Source organism: Mesoplodon bidens, assembly GCF_964165515.1.
Source record: "Mesoplodon bidens genome assembly, chromosome: 11".
NCBI lineage: Eukaryota > Metazoa > Chordata > Mammalia > Artiodactyla > Ziphiidae > Mesoplodon > Mesoplodon bidens.
Window position 1 is genome coordinate 80,331,906 of NC_138167.1, and position 16,968 is coordinate 80,348,873.

At 40.0% G+C, this 16,968-nt stretch overlaps 1 protein-coding gene across 6 annotated transcripts in view; it reads right to left on the reverse strand.

The window, feature by feature from the left end:
• The window catches only part of APAF1 (apoptotic peptidase activating factor 1), a 93,131-nt gene that overhangs the window by 74,008 nt on the left and 2,155 nt on the right, over window positions 1-16,968 (reverse strand). For 2 of the 6 annotated variants that reach the window (XM_081247961.1, XM_081247960.1), the window contains exons 2-4: window positions 13,905-14,078; window positions 13,585-13,771; window positions 12,514-12,711 (exon numbers count right to left, since the gene is read on the reverse strand). In XM_081247961.1, coding sequence (XP_081104087.1) covers window positions 12,514-12,711; window positions 13,585-13,771; window positions 13,905-14,042 — 523 coding nt within the window. In that variant the 5' untranslated portion in view covers window positions 14,043-14,078. Of the gene's footprint in view, window positions 1-12,513; window positions 12,712-13,584; window positions 13,772-13,904; window positions 14,101-16,362; window positions 16,434-16,760; window positions 16,938-16,968 lie in introns of those variants that run through there. The other 4 variants (XM_081247957.1, XM_081247958.1, XM_081247959.1 and 1 more) reach the window with 4 other exon arrangements.

Consider the following 16,968-nt stretch of genomic DNA (forward strand, 5'->3'; position numbering starts at 1 on the left):
TGTGGAACAAAAAACACATTCACAGAAAGATAGACAAGACGAAAAGGCAGAGGGCTATGTACCAGATGAAGGAACAAGATAAAACCCCAGAAAAACAACTAAATGAAGTGGAGATAAGCAACCTTCCAGAAAAAGAATTCAGAATAATGATAGTGAAGATGATCCAGGACCTCGGAAAAAGAATGGAGGCAAAGATCGAGAAGATGCAAGAAATGTTTAACAAAGACCTAGAAGAATTAAAGAACAAACAAACAGAGATGAACAATACAATAACTTAAATGAAAACTACACTAGAAGGAATCAATGACAGAATAACTGAGGCAGAAGAACGGATAAGTGACCTGGAAGACAGAATGGTGGAATTCACTGCTGTGGAACAGAATAAAGAAAAAAGAATGAAAAGAAATGAAGACAGCCTAAGGGACCTCTGGGACAACATTAAATGCAACAACATTCGCATTATAGGGGTCCCAGAAGGAGAAGAGAGAGACAAAGGACCAGAGAAAGTATGTGAAGAGATGATAGGCGAAAACTTCCCTAACATAGGAAAGGAAATAGCCACCCTAGTCCAGGAAGCGCAGAGAGTCCCATACAGGATAAACCCAAGGAGAAACACGCCGAGACACACAGCAATCAAATTGGCAAAAATTAAAGACAAAGAAAAATTACTGAAAGCAGCAAGGGAAAAATGACAAATAACATACAAGGGAACTCCCATAAGGTTAACAGCTGATTTCTCAGCAGAAACTCTACAAGCCAGAAGGGAGTGGCATAATATACTTGAAGTGATGAAAGGGAAGAACCTACAACCAAGATTACTCTACCCAGCAAGGATCTCATTCAGATTCAATGGAGAAATCAAAAGCTTTACAAACAAACAAAAGATAAGAGAATTCAGTACCACCAAACCAGCTCTACAACAAATGCTAAAGGAGCTTCTCTAAGTGGGAAACACAAGAGAAGAAAAGAACCTACAAAAACAAACTGAAAACAATTAAGAAAATGGTCATAAGAACATACATATTGATAATTACCTTAAACGTGAATGGATTAAATGCTCCAACCAAAACACACAGGCTTGGTGAATGAATATAAAAACAAGAACCAGGGTTTCCCTGGTGACGCAGTGGTTGAGAGTCCGCCTGCTGATGCAGGGAACACGGGTTCATGCCCTGGTCCGGGAAGACCCCACATGCCGCAGAGTGGCTGGGCCTGTGAGCCATGGCCGCTGAGCCTGCATGTCTGGAGCCTGCGCTCCACAACGGGAGAGGCCACAACAGTGAGAGGCCCTCGTCCGGCAAAAAAAAAAAAAAAAAAAAAAAAGAACCATATATATGCTGTATACAAGAGACCCACTTCAGACCTAGGGGACACATACAGACTGAAAGTGAGGGGGTGGAAAAAGATATTCCATGCCAATGGAAATCAAAAGTAGCTGGAGTAGCAATACTCATATCAGATAAAATACACTTGAAAATAAAGAATGTTACAAGAGACAAGGAAGAACACTACATAATGATCAAGGGATCAATCCAAGAAGAAAACGTAACAATTATAAATATATATGCACACAACATAGGAGCACCTCAATACATAAGGCAACTGCTAACAGCTATAAAAGAGGAAATCAACAGTAACACAGTAATAGTGGGGGACTTTAACACCTCACTTAAACAAATGGACAGATAATCCAAAATGAAAATAAATAAGGAAACAGAAGCTTTAAATGACACAGCAGACCAGATAGATTTAACTGACATTTATAGGACATTGCATCCAAAAAGAGCAGATTACACTTTCTTCTCAAGTGCACATGGACCATTCTCCAGGATAAATCACCTCTTGGGTCACAAATCAAGCCTCAGTAAATTTAAGAAAACTGAAATCATATCAATCATATTTTCTGACCACAACGTTATGAGATTAGAAATGAATTACAGGGAAGAAAACATAAAAACACAAACACATGGAGGCTAAACAATGCGTTACTAAATAACCAAGAGATCACTGAAGAAATCAAAAAGGAAATCAAAAAATACCCAGAGACAAATGACAATGAAAACACGACGAACCAAAACCTACTGGAAGCAGCAAAAGCAGTTCTAAGAGGGAAATTTATAGCTATACAAGCCTACTTCAAGAAACAAGAAAAATCTCAAATAAACAATCTACCCTTACACCTAAAGGAACTAGAGAAAGAAGAACAAACAAAACCTAAAGTTAGCAGAAGGAAAGAAATCATAAAGATCAGAGCAGAAATAAATGAAATAGAAACAAAGAAAACTATAGCAAAGATCAATAAAATAAAAGCTGGTTCTTTGAGAAGATACACAAAATTGATAAACCATTAGCCAGACTCATCAAGAAAAACAAGGAGAGGACTCAAATCAACAAAATTAGAAATGAAAAAGGAGAACAACAGGCACCACAGAAATACAAAGCATCCTAAGAGACTACTACGAGCAACTCTATGCCAATAAAATGGACAACCTGGAAGAAATGGACAAATCCTTACAAAGGTATAACCTTCCAAGACTGAACCACAAAGAAATAGAAAATATGAACAGACCAATCACAAGTAATGAAATTGAAACTGTGATTAAAAATCTTCCAACAAACAAAAGTCCAGGACCAGATGGCTTCACAGGTAAATTCTATCAAACTTTCAGAGAAGAGCTAACACTCATCCTTCTCAAACTCTTCCAAACAACTGCAGAGGAAGGAACACTCCCAAACTCATTCTATGAGGCCACCATCACCCTGATACCAAAACCAGACAAAGATACTAAAAAAAAAGAAAACTACAGACCAATATCACTGATAAATATAGATGCAAAAATCCTCAACAAAATACTAGCAAACAGAATCCAGCAACACATTAAAAGGATCATACACCATGATCAAGTGGGATTTATCCCAGGGATGCAAGGATTCCTCAATATACGCAAATCAATCAATGTGACACACCATATTAACAAATTGAAGAATAAAAACCATATGATCATCTCAATAGATGCAGAAAAGGCTTTTGACAAAATTCAACACCCATTTATGATAAAAACTCTCCAGAAAGTGGGCACAGAAGGAACCTACCAACATAATAAAGGCCATATACGACAAACCCACAGCAAACATCATTCTCAATGGTGAAAAACTGAAAGTATTTCCTCTAAGATCAGGAACAAGACAAGGATGTCCACTCTCACCACTATTATTCAACATAGTTTTGGAAGTCCTAGCCATAGCAATCATAGAAGAAAGAGAAATAAAACGAATACAAACTGGAAAAGAAGTAAAACTGTCACTGTTCGCAGATGACATAATACTATACATAGAGAATCCTAAAAATGCCACCAGAAAACTACTAGAGCTAATCAATCAATCTGGTAAAGTTGCAGAATACAAAATTAATGCACAGAAATCTCTTGCATTCCTATACACTAATGATGAAAACTCTAAAAGAGAAATTAAGGAAACATTCCCATTTACCACTGCAACAAAAAGAATAAAATACCTAGGAATAAACCTACCTAGGGAGAAAAAAGACCTCTATGCAGAAAACTAAGACACTGAGGAAAGAAATTAAAGATGATACCAACAGATAGAGAGATATACCATGTTCTTGTATTGGAAGAACCAATATTGTGAAAATGACTATACTACCCAAAGCAATCCACAGATTCAATGCAATCCCTATCAAATTACCAATGGCATTTTTTACGGAGCTAGAACAAAAAATCTTAAAATTTGTATGGAGACACAAAAGACCCCGAATAGCCAAAGCAGTCTTGAGGGAAAAAAGCAGAGCTGGAAGAATCAGACTCCCTGACTTCAGGCTATAGTACAAAGCTACAGTAATCAAGACAATATGGTACTGGCACAAAAACAGAAATATACATCAATGGAACAGGACAGAAAGCCCAGAGATAAACCCATGCACCTATGGTCAACTAATCTATGACAAAGGAGGCAAGGATATACAATGGAGAAAAGACATTCTCTTCAATAAGTGGTTCTGGGAAAACTGGACAGATATATTTAAAAGAATGAAATTAGATCACTCCCTAACACCATACACAAAAATAAACTTAAAATGGATTCGAGACCTAAATGTAAGACCGGACACTATAAAACTCTTAGAGGAAAACATAGGAAGAACACTCTTTGACATAAATCACAGCAAGATCTTTTTTGATCCACCTCCTAGAGTAATGGAAATAAAAACAAAAATAAACAAATGGGACCTAGTGAAACTTAAAAGCTTTTGCACAGCAAAGGAAACCAAAAACAATACGAAAAGACGACCCTCAGAATGGGAGAAAATATTTGCAAACGAATCAATGGACAAAGGATTAATCTCCAAAATATATAAACAGCTCACACAGCTCAATATTAAAGAAACAAACAACCCAATCCAAAAATGGGCAGAAGACCTAAAAAGACATTTCTCCAAAGAAGACATACAGATGGCCAAGAAGCACATGAAAAGCTGCTCAACATCACTAATTATTAGAGAAATGCAAATCAAAACTACAGTGAGGTATCACCTCACACCAGTTAGAAAGGGCATCGTCAGGGTTTCCCTGGTGGCGCAGTGGTTGAGGGTCCACCTGCCAATGCAGGGGACACGGGTCCATGCCCCGGTCCGGGAGGATCCCACGTGCGGCGGAGCAGCTGGGCCCGTGAGCCATGGCTGCTGAGCCTCTGCATCCGGAGCCTGTGCTCCGCTACGGGAGAGGCCACAGCAGTGAGAGGCCTGCATACTGCAAAAAAAAAAAAAAAAAAAAAAGAAAGGGTGGGCTTCCCTGGTGGCGCAGCGGTTGAGAGTCCGCCTGCCAATGCAGGGGACACGGGCTCTTGGCCCGGTCTGGCGGATCCCACATGCCGCAGAGCGGCTGGGCCCGTGAGCCACGGCCGCTGAGCCTGCAGGTCCGGAGCCTGTGCTCCGCTACGGGAGAGGCCACAGCAGTGAGAGGCCCGCGTACTGGGAAAAAAAAAGAAAGGGTGGGCTTCCCTGGTGGCGCAGTGGTTGAGAGTCCGCCTGCCGATGCAGGGGACATGGGTTCGTGGCCCGGTCTGGGAGGATCCCACATGCCGCAGAGCGGCTGGGCCCGTGAGCCACGGCCACTGAGCCTGCGCATCCGGAGCCTGTGCTCCGCTACGGGAGAGGCCACAGCAGTGAGAGGCCCGCGTACTGGAAAAAAAAAAGAAAGGGTGGGCTTCCCTGGTGGCGCAGTGGTTGAGAGTCCGCCTGCCGATGCAGGGGACATGGGTTCGTGGCCTGGTCTGGGAGGATCCCATATGCCACGGAGCGGCTGGGCCCGTGATCCATGGCCGCTGAGCCTGCGCGTCCAGAGCCTGTGCTCCGCAACAGGAGAGGCCACAACAGTGAGAGGCCCACGTACCGCAAAAAAAAAAAAAAAAAAAAAAAAAAAGAAAGGGCATCATCAGAAAATCTACAAACAACAAATGCTGGAGAGGGTGTGGAGAGAAGGGAATCCTCTTGCACTTCTGGTGGGAATGTAAATTGATACAGCCAGTATGGAGAACAGTATGGAGGTTCTTTAAAAGACTAAAAACAGAATTACCATATGATCCAGCAATCACACTACTGGGCATATACCCAGAGAAAACCATATTTCAAAAAGACACATGCACCCCAATGTTCATTGCAGCACTATTTACAATAGCCAGGTCATGGAAGCAACCTAAATGCCCATCGACAGACGAATGGATAAAGAAGATGTGGTACATATATACAATGGAATATTCCTCAGCCATAAAAAGGAACAAAGTTGAGTCATTTGTTGAGACGTGGATGGATCTAGAGAGTGAAGTAAGTCAGAAAGAGAAAAACAAATATCATATATTAACGCATATATGTGGAACCTAGAAAAATGGTACAGATGAACCGGTTTGCAGGGCAGAAATTGAGACACAGATGTAGAGAACAAACCTATGGACACCAAGGGGGGAAAGCCGTGGGGGGATGGGGACGGTGGTGTGCTGAATTGGGAGATTGGGATTGACATGTATACACTGATGTGTATAAAATTAATGACTAATAAGAACCTGCTGTATAAAAAAATAAATAAAACAAAATTCAAAAAATAAATAAATAAAAATAAATTTAAGTGTCTATTATCTACATTATCAAAGGTCTTTCTCTCCTAAATTTAAAACTAAATTAGGGCATTATTAACATACGCAAGAAAAATAAAACACTATTAGCTTTAAAAAGAAAGACAAACAGCCCAAAAGACCAACTGATCTGCCAATCTCCTACCATCACAGTAAGACAGTTAAATACAGAAGCATTAATTTCACATTTCAGAAAGAATCTAAACATCTTGACTATGGGCACAAGAGGGAGCAATTTAGCCTTGAATGAGGCTTGTACCTATAATTTCATTCAGAGAAACTTAATCAGAGGAAAATTGCCTTTATTCAGAGGAAATTAACCCCTCCTACTTTCACATGAGGTTTATGCAAGTAGCAATTAATAATCTAATAGCATCAAGGAAATCTTAGGAAAGAAGGAAGCAAACAGGTAGACAGCCTCTGGAGAAAACTTTCATACTTTAAAAACTCAGCACTTAAATAAAATTGTGTGAATGGTTTAAAAATACGTCAACTCTTTATAATTTCCCTAAATAAATAAATAAATAAATAAATAAATAAAGGGTTGAACTTTCAAAAGGAAAGTGGGTTTCCTAAGAATGTATAGGCATAAGTAGTTAAGAACTTAAAAGTTTTTTTTTTTTGCTGTACGTATGTGATTTATTTTATTCTTCAAGAATCCTTCCAAAAATGTTAATCAAAATAAGAACAAAAAGCCTTGGGCATAAAAAAAAATATGGAACGCTTCACGAATTTGCGTGTCATTCTTGCGCAAGGATTAGGGGCCATGATAATCTTCTCTGTATCGTTCCAATTTTAGTATATGTGCTGCCGAAGCAAGCACTTAATGGTATTCTTTAATATACACCAAACACCACTCTAAGATAACAAAATTTCTGTAGGAACACAGTTTTAATGAAGTTTGTAACCCATACAGTTACCCACACTTACAAAAGAAAAAAAAAAAGGTTTTATACCACAATTAAACAGCAAAAGTCTAATATTCCTATATTTTAGAATGGAAATGAACTCCACAGAGATTAAAATTCATCTTTAGGGGGACTTCCCTGGCAGTCCAGTGGTTAAGACTCCACGCTTCCACTGCAGAGGGCACAGGTTCAATCCCTGGTCAGGGAACTAAGATCCTGCATGCCACGCAGCATGGCCAAAAAAAAAAAAATTTTTTTTTCTTTAGGAAAGTATCTACTCTTGAACTAGTGGATATACAAAAGCAGACTCCAAATAGATTAAAAAGCTAAATATGGGGCTTCCCTGGTGGCGCAGTGGTTAAGAATCTGGCTGCCAATGCAGGGAACACAGGTTTGAGCCCTGGTCCAGGAAGATCCCACATGCCACGGAGCAACTAAGTCTGTGTGCCACAACTACTGAGCCTGCGCTTTAGAGCCCGTGAGCCACAACTACTGAAGCCCACACGCCTAGAGCCCCTGCTCTGCAACAAGAGAAGCCACTGCAGTGAGAAGCCGGCCCACGGCAACCAAGAGTAGCCCCTGCTCGCCACAACTAGAGAAAGCCTGAGCACAGGAACCAAGATCCAACGCAGCCAAAAATAAAATAAATAAATTTATTTTTTTAAAAAGCTAAATATGAATGGTAAGACTATAATAGGACTACTTAAGAAAATTCAGGAAGCACAAATTAGAAGACAAAAAAATTAATTTGACTACACCAGAATTAAAGATTTCTATCAAGGACATCCAGGACAAAATTAATACAGATAATATAAGGAGAAAGTATTTACAAAGTCTAAAAGCAACAAGCCCTACTATCTAGAATATATAAGAAACTCCTAAAAAGCAACAAAATGGAAAAACTGACAAATGTTATCAACAAAATTTATAAACAAGGAAACCCAAAAGCCTAAAAAGCTTATGAAGAAATGGTTCAAACTCAAGTTATCAGAGAAATGCAAATTAAAAGATATCACTTTACACCTGCTGGCCTGGCAAAAATTACAAAGCTGGATGATACCTAGTGTCACTAAAGAAGTGAGGATATAGGAGCCCTCACACGCTATTGATGGGAATGCACAGATTGGAGGGCCATCAAATTTGATATTTATATATCCTGTAACTTAGTGATTCTGGTCCTAGCTACATATACTCAAGAAGTTCTCATTTCTGTAAAAGTTCAACCAAGCTTTGCTGGGGCAGCAAAGAGTTGGAGACAATCTATGTATCTATTAACTAGGGAATGAACAATAAAATGTACTGGAGGTACCCCATGGAGGGTAGCAATCAGGTGTAACAAATAATATGTACATACAACAAGGATAAATCTTAAAAACATAGTATCAAGTGAGATAAAAAACAGAAGAAAATAATTAACACTTTAACATTTATGCAAATTTAAAATATTTACATATAAACATAAACATTTTACAAGAAAACATACATTACACATACATTTACAAAGAATATACAATAAATACATTAGAAAGATCGCCTATGGGGAGGTGTGATTCTGTGATTAAATATATATTTGGTTTTCATCACTCTTCCTGGCACACAGCTCTAATATCCTTGTAATTTCCCCTATAAGAAGAGCCTTAGGGGCATCTTTTGTTATACTATTTAGTTTTGTTCCTGGTTCCTGAAATAGCTCCAGGGTATAAAAGTGAAATGGTGTCTTACATTATTCATATAACAAGCCCCTTTTAACCACACCTGAGTTTCTGTTAATAAAGTGATTTCTGAAAAGCCCCTAGATAACCTAAGGATAGGGGCTGGTTACCAGAGGAACCAACCCCTTGATTAGAGTTGGAACTTTCAGCCCCACCCTCCAGACCTCCAGAGGACAGGGAAGTGAGTGGCTGGAGATTGAGTTCAATCACAAATGGCCAAGGATTTAATCAATCATACCTACATAATGAATGAAGACTCCATAAAAAAACCAAAAGGGCGAGATTCACAGAGCATCTGGGTTGCTGAACACAAGATGTAGGAAGAGTGATACACCCAAATTGAGCACGGAAGCTCTACACCCCTTCCGACATACCGTGCCCCATGCATCTCTTCCATGTGGCTGTTCCAGAGTTTTATCCTTGTATAATAAACCAGTAATCTAATAAGTATAGATGTCAGAAGCACAGGTAACAAACAACCTGGACTGGCAATTGGCATATGAAGGGGTTAGGGGGCAGTCTTGTAGGACTGAACCCTTAACCTATGGGATCTGATGCTATCTCCAGGTAGATAGCTTCAGAAGTGAGTTAAATCACAGGACACCCAGCTCGTGTTGAAGAATTGCTGGATGTGTGGAAAACTCACACATCTGGAGTCAGAAATGAAGTACTGTTGTAGTTGCGTAAAGGAAACACATAGGAGGAGTGTGTTTTCCTTTAGAGGAGGGAAATGAGAATGGGAAATTTTTAAAAGGAAATAAACACAGCAAGAACCTAAGTCTTAGATAGACCTAATAGGATAATGGGCTATAAACTAATATAATTTACTCAATCTTCTGTACTTGAGATCTCACAAAAGCTTATAAGGGATATGAATTAAGCTCATTATGCACTGGACAATTGCTAGTATCTCTGGCATTTTCTCAAAACAAAGTGGTGAAAATCTATTCCGAGACCACATTTATACAATATGATTCCTGGCTAATTAATCCCATAAGTTGTTGGTCAATTTTAACCCCTAAAATTGAAAATTCACCTCAATAATATAGAGCGGTTTAAACTGATTTAAAGAGCACATTTTAGGGTTTCCCTGGTGGTGCAGTGGTTGAGAGTCCACCTGCCGATGCAGGGGACATGGGTTCGTGCCCCGGTCCGGGAAGATCCCACATGCCACAGAGTGGCTAGGCCCGTGAGCCACAGCCGCTAAGCCTGCGCATCCGGAGCCTGTGCTCCGCAACGGGAGAGGCCACAACAGTGAGAGGCCCGCGTACCACAAAAAAAAAAAAAAAAGAAAAAAGCACATTTTAACCCTATAAATTGGTATATTATAAATACATAGTTTAAAGGAAATTCATCACTATATTGAAAGGAAGACCATTTCTTCACACTAAAGAAATTTAAACCAATTTTATCCTGAAATATCCTTGGTGATCAACTTTGCAGGAGCGGGGGAAAAAAAGTGAATAAATAAATAAATCCTTAGCCCTGAAATGTGCATGGCTCTGAGTCTGATGAAACTTCTCTACAATGACGAAGGAGAAAAACCAGGGCTTAGGAATTAGGCCTACTTCTCACAAGAGTATGATCAATACTGTTAACAAGGGCTGTGAAGTATTAACTAAAACCAGGTGTGTACAATAGATGTGCCCTAGCCTCCAACTTTCTGAATCTCTCAGGTGCTTACTGTTTATTGTATTTATTTTGTCATCTTGTCATAAACTATCCTTTTTTTTTTTTTTTTTTTTTTTTGCGGTACATGGGCCTCTCACTGTTGTGGCCTCTCCCGTTGCGGAGCACAGGCTCCGGACGCACAGGCTCAGCAGCCATGGCTCACGGGCCCAGCCACTCCGCGGCATGTGGGATCTTCCCGGACCAGGGCATGAACCCGTGTCCCCTGCATCGGCAGGCGGACTCTCAACCACTGCGCCACCAGGGAAGCCTGTCATAAACTATCTTAATTGGTGATTATATATTGTAAACAAAAAAAAGTTATTAAGCACTAGAAGTCAGGAACTATCTTTTTAAGTTCCCCAGAAAATGGATGGAGGCAACCAAAGACTGAGGAAGCTGTATAATAGTCCTGATAGGGAATACCCTGAGAACCTACCAGACTCATTAGGGTCAACAGTACACCTGCCAAATGTCCTAAACCCTCTTCTGCACCATATGTCCTTCCCCACTCCAGTAACTACCCAATACCCTTCCCACCTTCTCTACTCTCCCACCCTTGCCTAGTCAGTCTTGTAAACTTCTTTCTATTCTTCCTTCAAACTCCAGCTAAAATGTCATTTCAGGAAGCCTGTCTTGTTCATTTTCTTCCCCCAGACAGAAAGCTTCCTTCCTTTGTTCTAACTTTGTACCTTATACTTGTTTCTACTGTTCAATTTATCACACATGATGTAATTTGTTTGTATATCTGCCTCCCCTACCAGACCGTAAGTCCTAAATTCCTTAGATGCACAGGCTTTTTGAATTAATTCCTAAATTCCTCCCCTAAATTCCTTAGATGCACAGCCTTTTTGAATTAATTCCTAAATTCCTCCCCTAAATTCCTTAGATGCACAGGCTTTTTGAATCCCTTTTGCCCCAAAACAGTGCCAAGATCCATTATAGGTTCTCAAGCATTTACTGAATACATGAATATCTGAAGCAAGGAAAATCAGTTGCCAGATGTCAAATGAATCTATAAAGCCTGCCTGCAAAAACCCATTGGTTGTTACAGTCAACTCCCAATTTTTCTTTTTCTTGAGATTACACATAAGATAAACAAGTTACTAAAGATTCTTATTTTTAAAGATAAGTAACTGATAGAATTAATTGCAGAAATGGAATTAATAGTTTATTTAATACAGATGCCAAATACATGGGAGAATCTCCCACTGGGATGATTCTTATTGGAACCGACTTTCCACAATCTCCTTCCCTACAGCACTATGTGCAAAAACAGACACTCAACTGACAGGAAGCTGTAAGTCTAGTAGTGTTGAAAGTCAGGGATACAAGCTGGACAACCTTTCAAGATATTTTGTCAACCCTACAATTCCCCCAATTATTAAGATACAAGGCAACTAGCTTCATTCCATTGATAATAAGTGCCATCTGATAACACATGAATTTACTGGCCTGGCTAGTTAAGCCTGATTGTGACAGGCAGGGTAGAAAATAAAATTCAATCACCTGTGGTAGGCAGAAAAATGCGCCCCCCACACCAGCCAATGATCTCCACAACCTATTCCACAGAACTTGTAAATATGTCACCTTACACAGTAAAAGGGACTCTGTAAATGCGATTAATTTAAGGATTCTGAGATGAGATTATCCTGTATTATCCAGTGGGCCCCATGTAATCACAAGGGCCCCTGTAAGAGGGAGGCAAGAAAGTCAGGGGAGGAGATGTGATGACAGAAGCAAAGACCAGAGAAGAGAGAAGGATTTGAAGATGCTATGCACTGCCAGCTTTGAAAATGGGGAAAAGGACCATGAATCAAGGGATGCAGGCCTCCTCTAGAAGCTGGGAAATGCAAGGAAAAGGATTCTCCCTAGAGCCTCCAAAAGGAACTAAGCACTGCTGACACTTTGATTTTAGCCCAGTAAGAGCTATTTTTTGTCTTCTGACCTCCAAAACTTCAAGATAATAAATTTGTGTTGTTTTAAGCCCCCAAAAGTTTTGGTAATTTATTACAGCAGCAACAGGAAACTAATGCAATGCCTAAACAATATCTTCTTAGTCAGCAATGGTAATCAAAACTTACCTTCTAAGACAGAATGATCTCGAACAGCTTCTGCAGCTAATACAGACTTCCCACAACCTGCCATTCCATATATGGTGACCCATCCTGGTTCACCACTCAGTTTGAAGAGCTTCTGCTGAATTGCATTCACTAGCTTCCTCCTAGTAACAAAAACAACGGGCCTCTGTGGTACTCCACCTTCACACAGGACTGTCCTTACTGAAATCCAAAACAAAACAAGCATGAATGAAGAGAACTCTGAAATGGTTACTCAAGTAATACCATAAAAACCAAAGAGAGCAAGGCTGAGGTCTCAGCCTCAGAATTTCCAAGAGAAGAAAGAAAATGTGGCTAGCATATTAACTTCAACTTTGATCTCTCAGAACACCCAGAACGAAAGCAAGCATATACCTCTCAAGATGACTAAAGACAATGAAAATCTCCATCTGTATCTGCCCTTACTCACCCTATTCCTCCCTGACTCTCCAATCTTTTTCTCATACTAAAGACTGAGAAGAGAGTGTAAAGAAAAGAATATGGAATTGCTTTCAAGAACACAGATTTCTAAAGATTCTTATTCTTTCCTATGCTTGAACTTGATAAACACAAAACTGAAGAACTTAAAGGACTATAAATTGCCCTATTATCTCTAAAAATTATGGTATGTATATTATTACCTCAGCAGTAGATAGTTCACTGGGCAAGGAAATGAGAGAGGTAACACAGATGCAAATAAAAATATTTGAATTGGGGCTTCCCTGGTGGCGTAGTGGTTGCGAGTCTGCCTGCCGATGCAGGGGACACGGGTTCGTGCCCCAGTCCGGGAAGATCCCACATGCCACGGAGCGGCTGGGCCCGTGAGCCATGGCTGCTGGGCCTGCACGTCCGGAGCCTGTGCTCCGCAACGGGAGAGGCCACAGCAGTGAGAGGCCCGCGTACCGAAAAAAAAAAAAAAAATTTGAATTGGAAAATGATAATTTTTTCACATACATGATTCAGTGAACTGATCAGTCTCTCTAGCAGATTTCATCTACAATAAGACAAAACTGCAGCAACGGAACCTTTATGGTAGAAAGTATCATGGATACAAACCATATGAAGTTATTCCAACTGAATCTTTGCCATTGGAAGAAGAGATGACAGGAATGCCACCATGGAGAAGGCTGGCAAGATCTTTATACCCTTCATGTAGCAGAGCATTGTAGAATGATATATAGGAATAATTATCTTTTTCAAGTATCGTTTTAATTAGCATAGCTGCTCGTTGCCGTTGGGTGGGCTAAAAAAAAAAAAAGTAGTTTAGTATACTACAAAGAATATATTTGCAACATAAATTAGTGGAGACCAGTACAAGTTTTGAAATAAATTCTAAAAATTTTTAAGAAAGCATAGACTGCCTCAAAGGGCTTTACCTCATTTTTTACTTTTTCCTCCTCCGACACTGTTAAAACTCCATTACTAATCATGTGATCCATGATGTAGGATGTTTTGATGTCCCTTTCCAGGGCTTCTCTATGTTGAAGCAAACAATTTCGAGCTTTTGCATCCATCCTCCCTCAAATTCTTCCTTCTCTGTCAACCATGAGCTACAGGCAAACATCAAAATATCTGTCAAGCCAATAAAGAAATGAAAAGATATATAACCTCACTGGTAATGAAAAAATGTAAAGAAAATAAGACTTCTTTTGCAAAGATTTTTTTTCCTATTTATTTTAACAGAGTTTATTTAAACTCTCCTACGTGTCCGCCCACAGAAAGGAGAACGGAAGGGGGACGCCGAAAAGAAAACGAGCAGGCTGTCTGCACCGGTCACTCTGTCCTCCCCTGGGCTTCATCTATGTCCTGGCTTTCCCCACTGGACTTTCATCAGCCAGACATGCAAAGACTTCTTTTAAATAAACAAAATCTAATGCTTTCAAAGGTGTGAGGTAATGGGTATTCTTTTAAGATACCTGAGGAGAGTACAAAGTGGATGCAACTTTTCTGGAAGGCTATATAAGGTAAGATGTGTTTAAAGTAAGCATTCTCTTTAACCCAGAAATCCCGCTTCTAGGAATTTACCTCAGAGAGATATTCATATATGTATGCAAAAATATCCACAAAAAGGGTTAATAGAGAGTGTTTAGGTAAGATAAAAATATTAAAACAACCTAAATGCCCATCATTCGGAGTATGGATTAAAAAATTAGAGGATGTACATAAGATGGAATATTATATAGCCATTTAAAATAAGACATCTCCATGTACTGACATGGAAAGGTGCTCATGACACATCACTGATTGAAAAAAATTTAAATGATACCATGTAGAGTACAAAATATGTGTTGGTCTCATATAAATGCATAGAGAGATGTTTAGAAGTCTGTTCAACAAAATGTTTGGGTTACTTCCAAGTAGCAAGATTTGGGGGGAATTTTCCCCCATTCTTTTTTCTTCTTTTCTGTACTGTCTTATTTTTTTTTCAATACACATTATCATTTGTACAATTTTAAAACTTCCTTTAAGATTTTATAAACAATGGTCACACTAAAGTCCTAATATTTATAAACTACTTGATTTCTTTACCATCATTAAGACTAAATAGAGCATTCTTGGTATTGAGTATTAGTTCTCACTCAAGATGGGTGTCAGCTGGTAGGTCTTCATTGATAAACACATTTCTCATGTGCTTACTCCACTAATTTTTCAGCTGAGCTGCTAACTATGACAAAGCAACAGAAAATATCCTCTGATGTCATTTCTTAGACTAGGAGGACACAAAGAATAATATTCTTCACAGTATAATACTTTAAGTTCCTACCGACTTTATTTCAAATATGATGCAAATTTTTCAATAGGTATAAAACCCAGATCAGAACATTTGCAAGTTTTTAAACAGAATCTATCCAATGTAATACAGTGAGTGTCTAAATGCGTTTATTTATATACTCATTCAATAAACATTTGAGCCCCTCCTATGTGTCAGGCCCTGAATCCACAGAGATTAAATCATACCCCTAAAGGAATTCACAATCTGGTAGGAGAGTAAAATACAGATAATTATAATGTGATGTACTAAGCGCCAAGAGATAAGCACAAGTAATTTTGAGCACACAGAAGAGGAGCAATAATCAGTAAGCTTCATTAATCAATAATCAATAATGACTATAAAAAGTACCACCGAATGTGTCACTTTCAAACACAAGTAAATAGAGCATTTGCCTATGCTTGTCAAGGTTCACAAAATGCCCAATACTGGCATGAAACTGATTGATAAAAGAAAAAGTTATGGTTAGGATCAAGGCTACATTTTTAAATGTTAGTGTTTTTATGATCTCAAGTTAAACATAAAACGTCCCGGGCTTCCCTGGTGGTGCAGTAATTAAGAACCCCCCTGCCAATGCAGGGGACACGCGTTCGAGCCCTGGTCCAGGTTCGAGCCCTGATCCAGGTTCGAGCCCTGGTCGGGGGGAATTCCACATGCCGCGGAGCAACTACGCCCGTGCGCCTCAACTACTGAGCCTGCGCTCTAGAGCCCGTGCGCCACAACTACCCAGCCCGAGTTCCACAAGAGAAGCCAACGCAATGAGAAGCCCGCACACAGCAACAGAGACCCAATGCAACCAAAAATAAATAATAAACTAATTAATTTTTTTAAAATCATATTAAAACATAAAAGTCCCTTAATTTTTTAGTAATAAAACTCTATTTGACAAAACAAAAATGAACTTTTTAGATTTTGTCCAATAGCTAAGGCAACAGACACACTCTGACCACCTGAAACTAGTTTCCAACTTTACCTAGCCCTATTAAAACTAAAGACGTTAAGTTTTATACATTTTTTAACTCTGCACACATTTAGATATTCTGAACAAATTCTCAGTGTCCCACCTTTCGTAACCACATCAACATGTAAAGTCAGGGCTCTCCAGGCTTGTGAAATATAAAGGACAATTTCATCCAGGAAAACCGTAATAGTTGACCATTTCCTCTTTAGATAATTCCACTTCCTGGTACAGTATCAGAATGATTAATAATAATTCCTTGACCCAGAATTCTGAGTCTCTAAAATCGACTACTGAACCTCCGAAGAACCGGGTTCGGGGAGAAAAGCGGAGGCGCAAAGTTACCCAAACCTTCGCACCTGGGTCTTCACTGGGAAGAGAAGCCCTGCAAGGACAGACCGGAAAATCAAGGTAGGGGTGAGTGGAGGCAACGGGACTTCCGAAAGGAAATTCGGGGCTCGGGCCACAGCCCGGGGGCAGGTCGGGGCCTCACAGGTGTCTCACCTGGGCCTCCGCAACCGGGGGACTCCTGAAGACCCCCGGGAACCTCCGACCTGCGGAGGAGGCGTCACCCCCGCAGGCGGCCCACGCAGTCCCGAGGCGCCGAGGTGAGTATTCCAACCCAGACACAAAGGAAGGAGGGCCACTCGGACTGTCGTTCCTTCCCTCCCCCTGCAGTTGCACCCGGGCGGGAGCCCGGAGCCACTCCGGA